The sequence below is a fragment of the Falco peregrinus genome, chromosome 15, assembly GCF_023634155.1.
Source record: "Falco peregrinus isolate bFalPer1 chromosome 15, bFalPer1.pri, whole genome shotgun sequence".
Taxonomy (NCBI): domain Eukaryota; kingdom Metazoa; phylum Chordata; class Aves; order Falconiformes; family Falconidae; genus Falco; species Falco peregrinus.
Genome location: NC_073735.1, coordinates 4519326 through 4537386, shown reverse-complemented (window position 1 = coordinate 4537386; position 18061 = coordinate 4519326). Strand labels below are relative to the sequence as shown.

Genomic DNA, 18061 nt, shown 5'->3' with positions numbered 1-18061 from the left:
CTTCTAACATTTCTGTTCATAATGGCATTAATTCACAATGAAAGCCAGCAGAATTTCAGCACTGCAGAAACCTAATTCAGTTCTTTATGATTAATTAGGGCCTCTCTCCACCCTAAGTCTGATCTGTATTTGTCTGGAGCTGCGAAAACAGTGTCTCCTTGGCTGGCTGCCTATCAGAACAGAAAAAATCCCAGCACACTAATGTCTGACAGGAGTAAGGCCTCGTATTCTTTGGAGATCAGGACAGCTAGAGCTCACCAACTGGAATTTCTGGCTTATCCTTCTACCAGTGCTGTGGGACAGTCAGCCTGGTAGCTGGGAAAACTTGTCATCACTTTTCTGACACGTAAGTGGTTGCATGCCTCCAAAGTGCTTTGCAACTCTGAGGTTGACATTTTTGTCATGGAACCACTTATTCTGGGTGTGTTCGTTTTGAGACCGCCCATCCTTGAGACGTTTTTCAGCTTGCTTTTTAAGATTAAGAATTTCAACAGGAGTGAAACTGTTTTGTGCTTCAGCTGAAAAAAAAACAGACCACCACCCACCCTGAAATGAATGGGCTGGGTCTCAGCTACTGTAGGTCAGTGGTGTTGATGTTGGGGGCTGTGCACATTTGTGCAGGCTGAAGATCTGGTGCAGATCGTACACCTTGGTGTAGGGTGGACTGAGCTGATGTTTGGCATCTTTCTAGGTCCTTCTCCACTGAGAAGCTGGCTGTTCTGCTTGTTGCTTGCTTCTGTTTCCCTGCTACAGACCAGCCCCATAGCTGCCTTGTCTGCTCTGCTTGTGTTTTCACCCACTGGCTGTACACTGCAGTGCAAATACATGTGTAATGCTGCAGTCTGACATGTTCTTTCCATGATGTCTGTAGTAGTGAATGCAGCTTTCCGTGTCCTCGCTCACTCCTGGGCCACGGGGCAGGCTAATTAACTACAGATGTTGAAGTGAGTGGAATATCGGGTTTTGCCTGGAGACTGGGGGTGTAACAATGTGAGCATCCTGCCTCCCCACATCCATACTGGATCGTCACGGCTGCAGGTAGAGGCAGCGATGAAGCTGTATGACTGAGGGTTCTTGCGACATCTTCAGCTCATGACTAACCTTCTATCATGTAGACAGTCCTGAAGTCAAGGAAACTGCTTTGGGAATGAAGTTGCCAGCACTGATTTTTAGCAACGTTGCAGAATGGTTTGCAGTGAAAGGTTTCTATAAACTGGAATTTCAGCTGTTCGGTTTCCCCCACCCCCCCCTTCCAAAAAGTAAAAGCTTAGCTGTCCTTGATTCATTCTGTTTGGGTTAAGACTCAATCCGTGGGGTGACATGGCTATGCTGTTACTTGATGTGGAGGGAATAAAAATAGCTGTGCCCAGTGCCAGTGGAAGCTGTGACATTGTCTTTGTCAGCTTACTCAACCAAAAAGGCCAGCTTTGGAGGAAACCCTTATTCCAGGGTGCTCCACATTCTGATAACAGGGTTTCAGCTTCCTGGAGTAATCCTGTGATGTGCATTATGCTCTAGCTTTATTCCCTGTGCGTGTCTCTCCTCCTTACCCCAGCCGCAAGAGCTGGGTTAAGATTGCTGATCTAATTGGCAAACACAAAGGATAGACAGGCTGTGAACAAAACCTGCTCGTCTATCGTTTGCATCCTTCTAAATTGCATTGTTTGTGCAGCTGTTCAGACAAATCGTCCGGAGAGTTTATTTTTGTCCATAGAGGAAACAGAGATGAGTTTTCTTTCTGTTAAGGCAGATGCAATATCAAAGAATCAGATATGCAGCTCAGAGAGACCAACCTGTCTGCTAAACATGTCCCGATGGGGGCAAGATTATTAATAAAGCAACCCTTGAGATGATAAGTCACAATTAAAAGAGGCAAAGACTTTGCCGAGATGTGACAGGTCTCTTTCAGGTTAACACTGGTACTTGCTGAAGTCTCCCTTTCATTTCAGCGTGGAGGAAAAGAGGGGGATGTCTGTGTATTTTAAACACTGATCTACTATTCTCCCGAGAAGAAAAAAGCGTCTTCCAAAAGATCCATCAGGCAAAATTTACAGTCTGGTGTTTGGGAACAATTGAACTCTCTCTCTTCCCATGTGTCACTCACCAGGGTGTTTTAGAGGCTCGAAGCAGGAAGAGGTGGTGATATTTATGGGAAGCTTTTTGCTGGAGCTCGCACAAGGGTGGGCTTGAGAAACCTGAAGAGTGCTTTTGTGTGCCTGGCTAGTCAGCTGTCCCAGGCTGGTGTTTGCTTATGGATGTTGTGATAATAATTAACAGAGCAGGAAGTAAAGGACTGATTGATTTATGCACGCATGGCATTATGTGTTTGAACTTGGACAGAAACTATGAAGTCCTGAGAGAAGGCAGATTTATTTATCAAATGTGTAAGGACATAAGAATGGTCATAATGTGTCAGTCTAAAAGTCCATATAGACTTGTATCTTGGACGGTGGCCAGTAAGAGATACTTAGGGAGCAGTGTAAAGAACAGAATGTGACTTATCCTTCCATTAAACTGTACCCTCTCAGTTCTGATGAGCTGTTTCTCGATCCAAGTCCAAATCTCACTCCTTGACCAGTGACGCCATCTGGACGGAGGATGGGATTTGGCCTGCTGTGTTTCTCCCCCGCGTCCCAAGATGTCTGGTCATCTGGCTGTCAGCAGCAAAGCAGAAACTTGTTGCAACTTAAGGCTGGACACCCTGAGAGCTGTGTCATCTTGGTGCAGTGTTTCTCCTCCAGCCCCAATAGACAAGACCAGAGACTGCCTGAAAATCCACTCCTTCTAGCTATTTGATTCTGTAATCTTTTTGGCAACTTTGCTTGCTAAGCCTGGGTCCAGTGGGTGATGAGCTCTAGAACCGGGTCTTATCCTTGGTAATGGAGGAGACATTTGGCTGAAGTATCTAACATGACTTAGTTCAAAAGAAAGAGCTTCAAATTGAAGTTGGCTTAATGGAGCCAGCATCCCTTGACGCAGATGCGGTAAATGAGCTGGTGGCTTGTATCCCAGTAACTTCCCTGCACTGACTGAGTGCTGGCGTTTATGGAGATGTTTGTGTTTGTTTCCCTGGGACTAATGTGGCCTGATCTTAAAACTCCCTCCGAGTCCAAACAGTGAAGGGCCTGGAATGGAGCTTTGTGTCCCAACCCACCCTCCATGTGGAGCTCTTTCCAGTCGGGATGGCCTTGGGCCCACATATCCCCATAGAAGATATGAGATCTGCTTGGGTTCAGGGCGCCTCCTTTTCCCACTGAGCAGGATTTAAAGGGATCATCTGCTAAAGATGAGGAATCTTGGACAGGATCGCGTTTCTGTAGCCTCAGACAAAGAGCAGGACCTCTCGGAGCCGTGCTCAGTTTGCCTGAAGACTGTGGATTTGGGCTGGGGGGGGGGGGCTCCATTCCAAAACACAGGTTGCTGTTGGAATATGTGAAGCAGAATAATTCAGAATAGAAAAGTGGCGTGTGTTCTTCGGATTCGTTCTCCACTGGTCAAGCTAGAGTGCTGTTACATCTGCTACAAAGGGTTTCTTGAGCGCTGGCCAAATAGATCCTTTAAATGCGTCTTTAAAATAAATAAATGAAAAAAAAATCTTCTTATAGAGAAATTTTCTCCTTCACTGAGGATCTGATAAGGTCCTGGCATGCTCCCCTGTGTGACAGACAGCCTGGAAGAAAGGCGGCTGTGTGCAAGGAGAACAGTCTGTAGGTGCTTGCTTAAATCTTTCGGACAATTGAGAAGAAGCTGGGCAGCTCGGCGTTGCTGCCGGGTGACAGCAGGAGACATCGGCGGGGTGACTAGCCCTGGGAGAGCAGCTCCACCGGCTCTTCCGACGCTGTGTTCAACGTGCATCCCCATCTCCTCCAACAAAGCCGGCTCGTTATAATGGTTAGCGCCAACCCTGCCAGAAGAACCCTGGTGCCATCCTGCAGGGATCTGGCACCCATGGAGACACTGATGCTGGAGGTGAATTTTTGGATTGTGTTTATAAGATAGGGCTGGATGTGGGGCAATTATCTGTCTAAGGCAGGGTATTACACGTCTGCCTGTGGCGGCGGGGAGGGAGACGAGTTCTCATTCAGGGAGGCTCTCGGGCTCATCATTTGTTCGAGAGCAATTACTTACGGTGTGTATGGTGCCTTAAACATGTAAAAAAGCACAACATAAATATCAAATGTCATTATTAAGTGAGGATTAATTATCTTTCTGGTTTGTTTTTGTGAAGGCCTCCGGCATGCGTGCCTCAGATGCATTCAAACTTATTAATTACTGTTATTATGTAGAAGTTATACTGAAACATTATGTTGATAAATTGCTAATGGGGACAGGCTTGAAACGGAAAACCGGAATCTCACAGCTCCAAGCGCTGAGGAAATTTCACTCATGGCTTTGAAATCAGGCTGAACTTACCTACAGCTCCAAGTGCCCCACGGCTTGAGAACCGCAGCTGAAGCTTGTGTCCATCTCCGCTCACCCCTGGGTAGCTGGACAGGTAGCTGCATGATGAGGGTTGCTTTGAGAAAGAGTGCCTTTTAGCTACAATACTTTATATTCATTATTATAAATGTTAATGTTTACAGATGTCAGTGTTTGCCGCTGACTTAGCTGAAAACCCACTGCGTGAAAAGAAAAAAATTAATTGAAGAGGGGGACTTCAAGGTGCTGCTGCTGAAAAGCAAAAAATTTCAAAAAGAAAAGGGACTGTTCTCTAACAGGGAACGTAAAATAAGAATCCTGCGTGAGCCTTAATTTTCCCCACCTAAGAAGCTGCTGTCAAAAATTACCATTTGATGAGACACCGCTTTTTTTTCCCCCCACTCACATTTGGCTTATCACAGAAGGTAGAGACTCCTGAAGAACTGACCTTCCGTCAGAATGCCCAAAAAAAAAAGGATCGTTCTATCAGTGCTAAAATTAGCTGCACTGATTTTCATTTCTTTTCTGTTTTCCTCCTGTGGACACATGGAGGTGAGATCCTGGCCCCACTGAAGCCGATGGGCATTTCGCCATGGGCAGCAGCTGGGTCTGGATTCTTCCATGAGGGAGAAGCCGTTTGCTCCCAAGTTGGCTTTTTGTTGCGTGGCTGAGTTGCATTTAATTTTGCAGGACTCATGGTCCCTGTCAGGCTAATAGGGTTTGTTGAATTGAAGTGGAAATAGAATATGGTGTGAACTGTACCTGCAGTCTTTGACTGAGGAGTGGTTAGACTTTACTCCAAGAAACCTCGCTGCATGCTATTTTGGAGCACCACCAGTGTCTCTTCGTGATCCAGCTCTGCACTTAGATTTCAGGGTTGATTTTCAGGGTTGACTGCTCCGCTTTCCTGTAGCCTCTGTGACACTCACGATTCCCATGGAAGTTTTGGCTCTGTGCATTTGGGCTGAGTCTTAGGACTATTTTTGGAAGCTTTCAAAATGTCCCAGAAGTGCCCTTCAGCTCTGCTCGTCTGCAGAGGCTTTGGCTCTAGCTTAGCTACAACTGGTTTCCACACGTAACTGAAGAAAAAGAGAGCTAGCAGAAAAAGAAACAACAAAACCAACGTCCTTTCCCAGAACAGTGCTAACTTGCGGTTAAGTGACCGAGCTCTTAGGTGCTGAGGTTCTGGAGCAGAGCAATGGCATTGAAGAGCATTCTCAAGCATTCCCAGTTCCAGGACTCCTATTTAATATGTAATAGCCACAGGAAGATGTGATTATAGGGGTGAGGTATAGCACTTCTAAAGGGTCCGAGGATCACATGAAGGTTTTCCAGCTGTTTCAGTACTCGGAGAGGGGTTAGGCTCTATAGGAGTAAGACTGGAAGGAATGAGAAGAGAATCAATGAACTGAGTGATACAAAGGGTTCCTGACAAATCACCGGTCAACACCTCTCTGGCCAAGCATTGTTTGACAGGAAAGCTATAAAATTTCAATTCATACATAGGTACCACCTCTGGGCTTGAGGCTCAGCTGACTCGTGCAGGGGACAGCTTGAGGAAGACTCTGCGGCCGTGCCTGGACTTCCAGCCCACTACGAGAGGACACGAGGGGCAGCTAGCTCTGAAAGACCATCTGTGTCAGTGTGTGCAAGGGCTGCACTGTGCAAGTACACCGACTCCTCTCTTGACAACTGTCAAGCTGTCAACACAGCGTTCACAACCTAATTAGCCCACCTCTCTTCAGGCCATAATTAGCTCAGGTGCAGTCGTGCCCTGGCATGGCTGTGCTGCTTGCCATTCTAGAGATGGCTGAGGGATCTGTGCGCAGCACCATGCTGCATAGCGTAAACATCACCCGGGTTGCTTTTTTAACTTGGGATTCAAGTGTTTGTTAGTGACAGCACTCCAGTGGGCAGGGTGTCTAGGAAAGGACTGGCTCTTGGGCTGTTTGCAAGGGGGCTGGGAGGACCTGGTTGTTTCCCTCCAACCTTCTCCGAAGCACTTGTTCCTAAGGGGAAATGAATTTGCCTGGTACATGCACAGACCTGTGATGGTTTTCTCTTTCCTTTTGCCTTTATGTCCTTATCAGGGTGCGTGGTGGAGCACAGTGTTGATCTTGGGAAGAACCTGATGCAAGCAGCCTTCTAAGAGTTGGTAATCATAAAGCCGGGCTTAAGGAAAACATGAAGAGTAGATGAGTGCAGTTTTTCTACTTATGCAGTGGCTTATGTTTTTTGTGTGTTATTGGATAATATAATGCAATTGCAAATAAGTGAGGTATCTTGGTATGGTAGCGCCCGTAAGAACAAGATGTAAGCATGAGGAGGAGACGAGAAGGCATCTCGCTGGGGAGGTGTTTGGTTGGTGGTAAACTTGGCAGCTCGAGGGTACAGCTCTGCTAGCAAGGGCATGCTCCTTGTCCCACTGCCTCTTGCCTGCTTGCCTTGACCGACCGCACGATTGCTTTCATGACAGGTGCACTCAGCAAGAGAGCTGTCAGCATGGCTATGCAACAGTGCAGTGCTGGATGTAGGCTGAGACAAGCCCTGCCAGGTGAGGGAAGGTCGCCTTTCCAGGAAAGACAGGCAGCAGCGCCCAGGGAGACGCTGATCCCGTGCTTGCCAATGCTCAGGATGCTGGGGTGCAGCAAAGAGGAGGCAAGGACATGTCTGGGGGCTGCTCAGGTGGAGCAGAGAAGGCCTAAATCCAACGTCAGCAAAAATAGATGGGGTAAGGTCTAACCTGACTTTTACCATCGGCAGGTTTCTGATGGGTGAGAGATGCTGCAGGTCCGTGCGGAGCATGCTGGCTGAGGAAGCTGAGCAGAAGGAGCACAGCCCTTGTGTGAGAGGCACGTGGGGTCCCTGCTCAGCCTGCAGCTGGCTCGAGCAACCAGGAGGCAAAGGAGCCCGTGCTGACCTCAGAGGGTTTCTGTGTCCTGGGGTACATGGTGGGTGTTTGGCTGTTGTCTTTAGCCATCTGGCTCCTGGGCCATGTTGAGTTTCTGGGTTGTACCAGGTCTGTGCTCAGCTCTGGCTCTAGTGGTAAGGTCCAGCCAAGATCCGTGGGAATGGCATGGCTGGCAAATCTCAGCTTTTGGGGGTCTGTGGTGGAAAAAGTAGATGTAACGCCCTCCCCGCTAATCGAACTGTGTATGGTTCAACTCATTCTCAACGCTTCCTTGCTTCTTTTGCCTTCTTTGCTTCGCTCAGGTCTTGCTTTTTCCTTTCAGTAGGCTGTCCACTCTTTCGGCAAAATGAAGTTCTTCCCTAACTGAACTGTGCTCCTTCTTGGTTCCCTTTTGTTTTGACACTTGGGAGACGACAGATTTATAGACCTTCCTGAGTCATAAGTTCATTTTCTTTTATTATTTACCTTTCACTGCAGCCCATTCTGAGTGAGATTTCATTCTGCCTCCGAGCAGGGCTGACCTGCCAAGAGGAGCTGATCCATAAATCTTTCCTTCCTTTTTCTTTCTTTCCAAAACAGAATTAGCTGAGTTTGCCTAGGAGGAAAACTGTTCTGCCGTTGCCGGCAGTCAAACAGCGCGATTAATTAGTGCTTTCCCTTTTCTCTTCCTTCTAGTCTGTGTCTGCTGGGGTTGAAAGTAAGCCAGGGAGGAGAGGGGGAGGAGGAAAAAGAAGGGGAAAAGATTTGTTTGAAGTATTTATTTTTAATTAGAGCTTTTGCAAGGTGATCTGGTGTAGTGGTGGTGTACCTACTGTGTCGCATCCAGTGGTCATAAGAAGTTTGATAGAAACATCCCAGCGGATGAGCAGAGATGACTTGAGGCTGATGAAAAGCAAGCATTCCCAATTCCGTGCACGTAGCCGGGAGCCAGGCTCTGCTGCTTTTCCCCTTGTGTTCACACCTGGGGTAGGAGGGAGCAGGAGTCTGACATGCTGCAGTTACGCCTGAGCTATCAGCTTGTTTTGGCTGGTAAAAAATGACATTCCTGACTGAAACCTTCTGGAGAAAACGGGGTGAATTCTCTGCCCTCCTTCTTGATGCTGCTGCTGAAAAGCAAAACAAGGGAGGAAAAAAATAATCTTTGGATACATTGACTCATGATACATTCCTAGGACAAGTATTTTACATGGGATTAGGAAACTAGAGTCCAGGGTTCTTCTAGACCTGCGTGCCATGAGTAAGGCGATTCATTTCAAGGTGGCGTGGTCAGAGCGTTGTGCACGTGGCCAATCAAATATTCACTGTACAGTGGATTTAAATAGCAAAACAAAATGATTTCAGATCCTTAGAAAACACTCTACAGATCCAATGTTCTTTTTATTTTTAGCTCGTGGTTAGTTTTAGCAACTGAGTGGCCAGATGTTAGCTTTGTGGAGATGGACAGAAATAAGCATTTTCTTGCTGCTTGAAATTGAGGCTATTCAAGTCCATTAAAAAAATAACTACAGGAAAACTTCTGGTGCTTAAGCACCACTCTCTCGGTTGTGTGTGGTATGAAGTATGGATTGGGCTCGTGCTTCCCAAGTATTTGAGAAGTGTTCAGCAACAAAGTGAGCCCGAGACTATCCTAGACTTTGGGGTGATTAGGATGACTCTAATAGATAAAATTGGGACTTTTCTGTATAAAACCACATAGTAAGAGACCGTTGTTCCTATGAAGAGCATTGAGACCTCCTGAGTCCTAACCCTGGTGGCTTTACTGTTGGACTGTGCCGCCTCTTGGCTGTTTTGGACAGAAACAGTAGAATGCTTGAGGTGTGTCAGCAGGGCAGCAAACTAATTCCTCATTGTCTGGCTTATGTGGGCTGCTTTTTTTTTGGTGGGTCCTGATTGGAAAAGGTGCTCGGACAGCAATGCAGGAAAGCATGTGTTCAGCTGGAACTGTTCTGGAAGGCAGGTACGCGAAGGAGGAGTGCTTCATTTCCATTCCTTCCCGTTTGGGGAGACAGAGCGTGTCACAACAGTGCTGAGCAGACAAGAGCTGCTTGCCAGCATTTAATTTGTCGAAGATTAAGAAATTGTTCCCGTTCTTACAGTACCATGTCAGTCTAGAAATACCTTTGAACTCTGGGGGATGTGAAATTTAGATCTAGCCTCAGATTTTATAGTGTTTGGAAGCCAAGGCTTTGTCAGGGTGAGGACTGTACAGATGCTTTAAGGGGAGTCATGTTAACAGTGTACCTAGAGACAATGGATTGGTTCAACTTCAGCTGCCTTTGAGCGCTGGGATAACTAGATCCAGAACGGGACACTGAACTTAGGCTTTTTAATTTGTGGTCTGGATGCTAGCTAGTACAATGTAGAGGCTAGCTATTCCTGGTTTATCTGCATTGACTGCTAAAGCATCGCCCCCTTTCTGGCCAGCAATTTCCCACCCCCACCCCACCCCAAATGTCTGCAGCCTTGAACCCCATGTATTTCTGTAAATGCTGTCCTTACTCTATGCCCTAACCATCCTGTGTCCTCATCAGGCTGAGGGCGGAAAGCTGAGAAGTCTTACATACGGCTGGGCTGAACATCAGCAGATGCTTTCGTTATTTACGATGGTTTCTAAAAGCACTGTGGCAACTGTTGGTGTCAAACCATAAGCAAAAGCTTCTCTTATGAGCAGAAATGATAAACAAATATAGGACACTTGGTGTCAACAGCCTCACAAATCTGTTCACCACCTGGAGCTCGAAGCAGCTCAGCAGTTGCAAACCACTACTCGCACAGAAGTAGAGCAGCGGTTTCAGAAGTGCCGTAAGTAAATAAGTGTCCTGACGTGGGCACCAAAAATAAGCATGTGCTGAGCTTTTCTGAGCATTTGGCCAGGTCACAGCTGCTGGCTGCTGAACATTTTGGAAAACGTATCCCCTCATTCAGGTGCTCAGCACTTGAAGACATGGACCTGAACATCTCCAATGTCATCTGCTTCTCTAATAAGCAACCACTGTTTTACCCTGCAAAAACAGCTAGGTTCTCGCTGCTGATCTTGGAAGGAGGAAATCAGTTCTTTTATTCCTGATCCTACCAGATTATTAGAAAAATAGCCTAAAGAGACTACTTTCCTCTGTTTGATGGAGGCAGATCTTAAGCTCTGGGACCATTGCACCTAGCTTCCCCCCACTCCAAGCAGTCCCACATGCTGCTACTGGGCCATATGGGAAAGCAAATATCCCTGATTGCTCTGATACCAAATACCTTTTGCTGACCTCCCTTGAAGAGAGTTCCTTGTAAAAATGCTTTTGTCCAGAGGTTTCCGTCACTTGGAGCCTTGCAGGGGTTTCTGAGCTCTGGTGATTTATGACTCCTTAAGTAATCTTGTGGTTTATGGAGAGGCCTGCTGGAAATATACAGGGGTGCAAGGGTAAAAGTATCAATTAACCAGTGATCTGGTGCCAAAAGCCATCCATGTGCAAGGCCAGGAATGGGGTTTCAGGCTATGAGATAAGGCTCCGAGAATGAACCTGCAGGGGAGCAGGAGCTCTGTGACAGGAAGGTTGGAACCAGGACCCCCTAACAGCAAGGCAGAGGTACGTGGGTCCACTCTTTACGGTGTGTAACCTGGGGGGACAGTGTTTGGTCTCCTCATCCGGAGCATTGAATGGGATCCGTGAGGTCTCTTAAAGCGTCTGTGGACAAGAGCTGTGATGTAGAGGAGCAGTTGTGTGGATGGATTAAGTGCCAGGACTGCTGCCAGGTGAGGACCGTCAGTGCACCTCATTGCTCTCCCAGGAGCATCTTCAGTGGTGGAGGTGGCTTCAGGGCTCCTGCGTAGGACTCTTGCAGTGGAGGTGCCCTTCAGGAAGGGAAGAGGGTCTGATTCTTTTGGGCAAATTAGGCTGGAACAGGGGAACTCGTAGGGTCCGTTGGTGGGCTGGCATTGCTTTGGCTGTCCCGTGGTAGCAGAAACTGTAGCGGGCACTGGTGAGGCAGATACAGGAGCAGGATCTGTTTTACCAGCTGCCTACTGTAGCTGCCTGGTGTCAGTGGGTGCATAAATATCAGTGAGGGCAGGATTAGTAGTGTACAGCAAAGGACAGTGCACTCTGTCCTAATTTATGGTCTTTGAATGGCCACTGAGGTTGTAAATCAAGGCAGGATTTCTGCCAGGTTACTCGGTGGTGCTGTAGATCAGCGTGGTCTTCAGCTGGAAGAAAATCCACGGAAAGAAAAGGTAGATAACGCTTTACACGAGCTAAAGGTTGGCTTGGCAATTCTGATCTCGTCTCTCAAGTATCTCCTTGGTGGCTGAAGTGGAATAATTTAAGTTTAATGGAAGTATTTTGATTTTTAGTGTTGCAGAGATGTGGAGAAGAAAGCAAGGCTTAAGTTCCAGTCTGTCTAAACCCTGGTCTGTAGTCCGTCTTGCTTAAATCCCAGTCTGTTGAGATTTACAGTGGTTTGGCAATAGTTTTCCAAGCTTGCTGTGTAAGTCACTGGATTTTGCACAATTTGCAGTGGTTGTGGAGAGAAGTGACAATCAACGAGCTGCACCATTCTTTGGTGTACCCTGTGCGCTCCAGCTTACCTGGACCTGATGTATGTGATCGCAACCCTTTGCTCAGAGGAGGAGGGTAAAGAGTACAGGTCATCAGCAGGACAGGCTGGCAGCTCCTTTCTTCCACTGTGAGGAGTTACTCACCGAAATAGACTCATTGAAGTCTGCAGATCATTATTTTCATTAGCGGTGATTCATAAGAAGAGTTTCACAATCAGGCCTGCTGGTGTAATATGTTCCTTTCCATGGCACCATTTATCTAAAGATCTCGGAATACTTTCTGTACATTAAACTTTAATCCATGTTTTACCACCAGTGAAGTAGGTAAGGAGGATTGTTTCAATTCTGCAAATGAGGTAAACTGAGGTACAGAGCAAGAAAGTAATTTGTCCAAGTCCGTGCAGGTGGTTTGCAAAGTTGTAGAGAGTCTGTCTTGCAGCAGACTTACGTTTCCCACGTGTGGTCCCATTTCCCTGGCCCGGACTGGCCCTGACTTGAAAGGACTGGAGCAGAGCTGCTGGTGTGTTTTTAAGGCTGGTACCAACTGATAGGTGTAAGATGTAGAGTTAAGAGTCGGTGGAGAACTCTGCTTCCAGTCTGTTCACCCTCGTCTGCCTGCACGGTCAATGGAGTCCGTGTAGACAGCGGAGGATGAAGGTGTGATTCATCTGGCTCAGTTACTTGCTAGAGGATGAGATGAATTGTGACTTGAACTCCGTTGTCTGTGGGTGACTCTGTCAGCTGAACCCTGTCCTAGTGTCCATAGCAAAGCAGAGTTGCACGAACGGGGACAGATTTCATCGTTTGCTTGGAGTCTAATCTAATTAGACCAATTATTTCGATGGTATGTGTTATAATGGCTCCTTAAAAGAAAAATAGACAATGGAAATGCAGACCTTCCTTCCCCTGTGCTGGTGAAATGTGCATCAGGACTGCCAGCCCCAGGACAGCTATGCAGTTTGGTGGAGAAACTGGTCCAGAGAGGGGAGTTGACTTGCTGGTGGTCATTTAACAAGTGAATGGCAGAGCCAGGAAGGGTATTCCATCTCCCTGCTCTCTCCAGTGCTCCCATTACTTGACCTTATTGCCACTGAACTGGCCTTTATCCACCTCTGTTTCCTTCCCTGCCAGGGTCCCCTTCTCTGAGGGCATATCCTCTCATCTCCGTCATCACCAGGCAGCCCTCCGTGGTCCCTCACCTCATCCCAGCTGCCACCAGCTCCCGTGTGCTGCCAGCCCAGACTTCCTCGGGGACTGCGAGCGCAGAGACGCCTGCCAGCGAGACCCATGCCAGCAGCGAGTCAGAGGCAGAGCAGCCCGCACCTCGGTTAAAAAAGCCCCGACGGAGTAGGACCATCTTCACTGAGCTGCAGCTGATGGGCTTGGAGAAGAAATTCCAGAAGCAGAAGTATCTCTCTACCCCTGACAGGTAGGTCGGTCTCTTGCACTAGGAGGACTGATCAGACGGGCTGCTCTAGCCCCGCTCAGCCATTCCCGTACCAAACGCTCCCCGGCTGTAGGGTGCTGCATTCTGGCTCCGCGGGGATGCCTCTGCTGTTGGCCAAGGACACGGGCAGATGACCAGATTCAGTTTCAAGGCTAACTTTGCCTGGGATCGAAGGTGACCTGAACAGATTACATCAATGGAAACGCCACGTGTGTGCTAGCCGGCAGGCGTCCAGGCTCAGAGATAGGCAAGGTACAGAGCAGAAGGCGCTCTGTCTTTTTGCCATTCCTGCTGCACGCTCGAAAAAGGTGGAGCCTGTCTCCTCCTGGGATCTGGTGGTGGATGGCTGTGTCTCCGTGGCAGCTGAGAGGTTGGCTATGGCTTCAGCTGGCTGCTGAACTAGCTCTCACCTAGCAAACTTGGGTAGCAGCTCGGTGGGAAGGTGGTGGCCGGTCCGTGAGCTGGGAAAACAGAACCAGGGTTGCAGAGAGCTGAAGGCTGCCTTGCCCTCATGAGAGCACAGGTAAGGACCTTGTCTTTGTTGAAGAAAAAGGCAAGTTCTTAGGGACTACTTGGCATGGAATGGAAAAACCAAACTAAGGAGAGGCTTTAGCTTTTTTTTTAAAGGCTTTGAATCCTATTCTGCAAATTTAAATTACAGGGAAAAGACCTGTCCAGTTCCTGTGAAGTTTGTAAACCTAGAGAGGGTTTGAAAGGTACGCCAGACCCTGAAGCCCACAGATGGCAGTGTCCCAGTATTTAAATTAGTGTGCAAGACAGACATGCTCTGCTCGTGCTGCCTGTCACCAAAGCCAAGGATTGCAACTAGACCAAATTTCATGGACGTGGTCAGGCTGTCTCGTACAGTTTTAGAGTTCCTAACGCGCCTGTACTGACTCCTCGCAGCTTCACATAACCAGATGGCTGACGCTGTTGATGAAGCACTTGAGGCTGTTAATTAATTTTATTGTATGACTGTTCCTTGGCTTTGTACATGTTAGAGGCTGAGCGATTCCTGTCCGTGTACCACTTCCCCTCTGTTTGTTTCCTCCAGTTTCCAGGCAATGCTGGTTACGCTGATGTGTGTGGCAAGAGATGGGAACTGGTTGCAGGTAATCAAAGTGTGGTAAGACATGTGCGCTAAGGCGCGAAGAGTTAGTCAAGCAGTGTTTCTCTCTGTCAGCTCATGGCTGGAAACGTGATGGCAAAGCAGTGGATTGTGATCTGCCTTTGCCTCTGCAGCTTTTGGCCTGGACAGAAGATTGTACCACCAGGAGGGCAACCAGGGCAGCACTTGGTTTGTTAGTAGAAAGAGAGTGCAGTACGACAGGATAATGCCTCTGCCAGGTTCTGCTTTTCAAATAACAGTGATGGTATCTTTAAGTCAGTGGGGTATCTCTCAGGCGTTATGTAGTGGCATAGGCAGCAGGCAGACCAAGCCCGTAGATTTAATGTGAATCCAAAGTGTGGGAAAAGCATGAATCCATGAGTGTCAGCTTGAGCACAAAGAGCTGGTGTGAGGTACATAGGTGTTTGTAAATGGAAGAGTGAGTCTGATTGCCCAGGAGCCCAGCTGAAACAAAAGTTTTTATTATGAAGAACTTGGCCTTGACAAATATGTTTCCCCATCCAAAGGCAGGGAAATATTTGCCAAAAAGTTCACACAATCCAGAACACCTTGGAATGTGACTCTGAGGTTGAGCTGTCCCACCTGCAGGACTTGTGTGACTCCGTGGGGCACTTGCCCAGCGTTGTTGAGGATTTCCAACTGTCCGTTGTGCAACTCCATTACAAAACTGCCAGATGTGTGGTGCTGTCACCTGTGGGGAAGGATAAAGAGTTACTCTGAGCTGCATTTGCTTCATATCCTGGGTTTTAATATAGAAATAATGAATGGTATCAGATGAACTTGCATAGGTTGGAGATTTGTGGAGGATGAATCAGGATTATGGGCTGTCTGCCACATATACCCTTAAGCTAAACACGCAAATAATAAATTCGTTTATAAGCCTAAATTGCCTGTAATAGCAGAATGCATAAGAAATTAATAGGTTTGGATGTACTACTACTCCATGAGAAATGGGAAAGTAGTATTATTCCCATGATGTAGGTAGTGGAGATGAAATGCGATGCAAAGAGCAGCACTTTCAACTGGTGCTGGGTGTCTTGGTTCTAATGTGTTGGCTTCAGACCCCGTAGACCTGTTTTTCAGGGATGTGTCGTGCCAGTAGTTCCCTCCTTCATAGACAAACGTGGAGCATCAGCCGTCGGAGCGCAGCAGGCTTGTGTTTCAGAGGGGGCAGGCAAACTTCGGCAACTGCTAGGTCACAGAGGAGAAAAGAGAACAGATAGCCTGCAAACACTTAAATATCCTTTCTTCTTCCATAACAGCATATACCTTCACATCCTAAATTCATGGTATTTACCACTTTTGTCTGACCTTTTCTCAAAACAACCCGTTAGAGAGACAAATAGCCATCTTTTCTCATGGTTCCACTGTTGTATGCTCTTACAGTGTTACATCGACTGCGCCTAGCATCTGAGCGCTACTTGTCCTCTGTAAAATTATTTCGATGTCTGTTTGGTTTCCCAGGCTTGACTTAGCCCAGTCGCTGGGGCTGACTCAGCTCCAGGTGAAGACATGGTACCAGAACCGTAGGATGAAGTGGAAGAAAATGGTAAGTGGGTTCGTTACCATTTCTCTGTGGTCCTTAAAAACTGATTTCGAAAGAACAGATTTGGAAGCGGAACGTAGTGTCAGTGACCTGTGACTATTTATACAACTGGGGTTTTTTGTTGTTTTATTCTGGATAACTTTTCATAGAGACATATCTTTTTATAAAACGTTCATACTGCAGTGTGTGGTGGGCTAGAGGGGACCATAGGCAGTAGGAAGAATACAAAGCAAAGAGATGAAAGAAATGAGAACAGAACAGAGGGAAGAACCAAAATATCTCCCTCTGCGTTTTTGGCATTCCTGTGATCCTGATGCTTGTGGGATTAGTTATGTGCATAGACAAAAAAGGTTGTATCGCTCTATGGAAACCAATGCAGTTTTGAGAGCTAGCATCATTCATCGTTGCTTTTCATATCTTCCTTTCACCCCTTTAGCTTCATGGCCCTTTTCCAGTTAAAATGCTTTTAGAAGGGACAACTGTCCAGTAAATCCTGGTGGGAACCACGATGTTGTGACATTCTCCGGTGGAGATGTTTATGTATTCTGATCTGGGAGGTGAGATGCAGTTCTAGACTGTATCTTGGAATGCATGTGACAGCTGCAGAAGTTACTGCCACTTAAAACAAATTTGGGATTAGCTTGGATACCGGTCTTTGGTTGGAAGTAGCTTGTTGCTGCAGTGGTGGTGTGAAGGGAGAGGGAATTAAATGCAGGAACAGACCTGTCTTGCTGACTCCCACCTTCTGCTCAGGTGGGAGGGGTCTCATGCATTTCAGTACCGGTGATACAAAAAACCCCCACCGCAAGACAAAACAACCACCAAAACCAACACACTGACCAACCAAAAAGGCTATTCCAGAAGGCAAAGAGGCTGGAGGAAAGGCAGTCAGAGGGAATCTTAGCGAAGATTTATGACTGTTCTTACTTGGGCTTAGACTAAAGCAAACACTCAGGATAGGAACTGAATTCTGCGTGGAATCTTCTCTGTAGTGTTGAGGACTGTGTGCCTGGGTTGCCCTTGGGCCTCCTGTAGGGACTGACTTAGGAGACCTCCGCAGCTCTGGGCGTCCTTGCTGCTAACGATGGCATTTAATTTCATTCACGTGATAAAATGGGTGAACGTGGATGTCCTCCGTGAATGCGGGGCACTTCTGTGAGGCTGAAATGGTGACCAGTGGCGACCAAGCTGAGGTCAAAGCCGAGTTTCATCCTTCTCTAAAGGATGTCTCACAGCAGCGGAGTTCGGATTGATCCTGATGGTTCGTCTCTTTGCTCCAGGTGCTCAAGGGTGGACAGGAAGCTCCAACAAAGCCCAAAGGCCGTCCAAAGAAAAACTCCATTCCCACCTCGGAGGAGATTGAAGCGGAAGAGAAAATGAACAGCCAGGCTCAGAGTCAGGAGCTGGAGGGATCTCAAGCCCCGGAGGAGCCTAAACTGGCAGAGGAGAAGCCAGAAGTCACTTTGGAGACAGAGAAGTCTCCAGAACATATACCAGAGCCCTCCTCAGAGGAGACTACACCATTAAGTTAAAAGGGAAAGAAAGGAGGGAAAAAGAAAAGCAAAAAATAGATAAAAGAGAAAAACCAAAACCAAATATATATATATGTGTATATATATATTTAAATATGTATGTAATTGTGCGTGTGTACATATATATATAAATATATATATATATATGTAGACCTCGTGTATAAGTCTAAAGATTGGTCACTTTGTGCCTTTGGGAATCAGCCATCACGGGCCACGGTGGAACAAGGACATCCCGTGGGAGCGGTGACGACCCGTCCCTCCGGCGGTGTGCGAGCCTTCCCACGGATCGCGGCAGAGGCCTCAGCGTCTTTCCAGAGAAAACCGCGTCTGAAAACCCGTGGCAGCTCCTGGCAAGTGAAGGAGAAGTGCAGGGCTCCTTGCAGGCGGCGGGAGGCAGATGCGTAGTGATATGGCTGTGCCGGAGGGTTCAGTGTGCTCGCTTGGCTTTATCCTTGCCCTTAAAGTAGTGCACACGGACGGAGGGCTTGGTCTGGTCACGGATCGGGGAGGGCTAAGAAATGGGGAGCTCTGACA

At 47.5% G+C, this 18061-nt stretch overlaps 1 protein-coding gene across 1 annotated transcript in view; it reads left to right on the top strand.

The window, feature by feature from the left end:
- BARX2 (BARX homeobox 2) overlaps window positions 1-17548 on the top strand; it is a 35228-nt gene extending 17680 nt beyond the window's left edge. The window contains exons 2-4 of the mRNA XM_005237155.3: window positions 13005-13302; window positions 15914-15998; window positions 17276-17548. Of these exons, the coding sequence (XP_005237212.3) occupies window positions 13005-13302; window positions 15914-15998; window positions 17276-17527 (635 nt within the window). The 3' untranslated portion in view covers window positions 17528-17548. The remainder of the gene's footprint in view (window positions 1-13004; window positions 13303-15913; window positions 15999-17275) is intronic.
- Window positions 17549-18061: the final 513 nt, after the last annotated feature.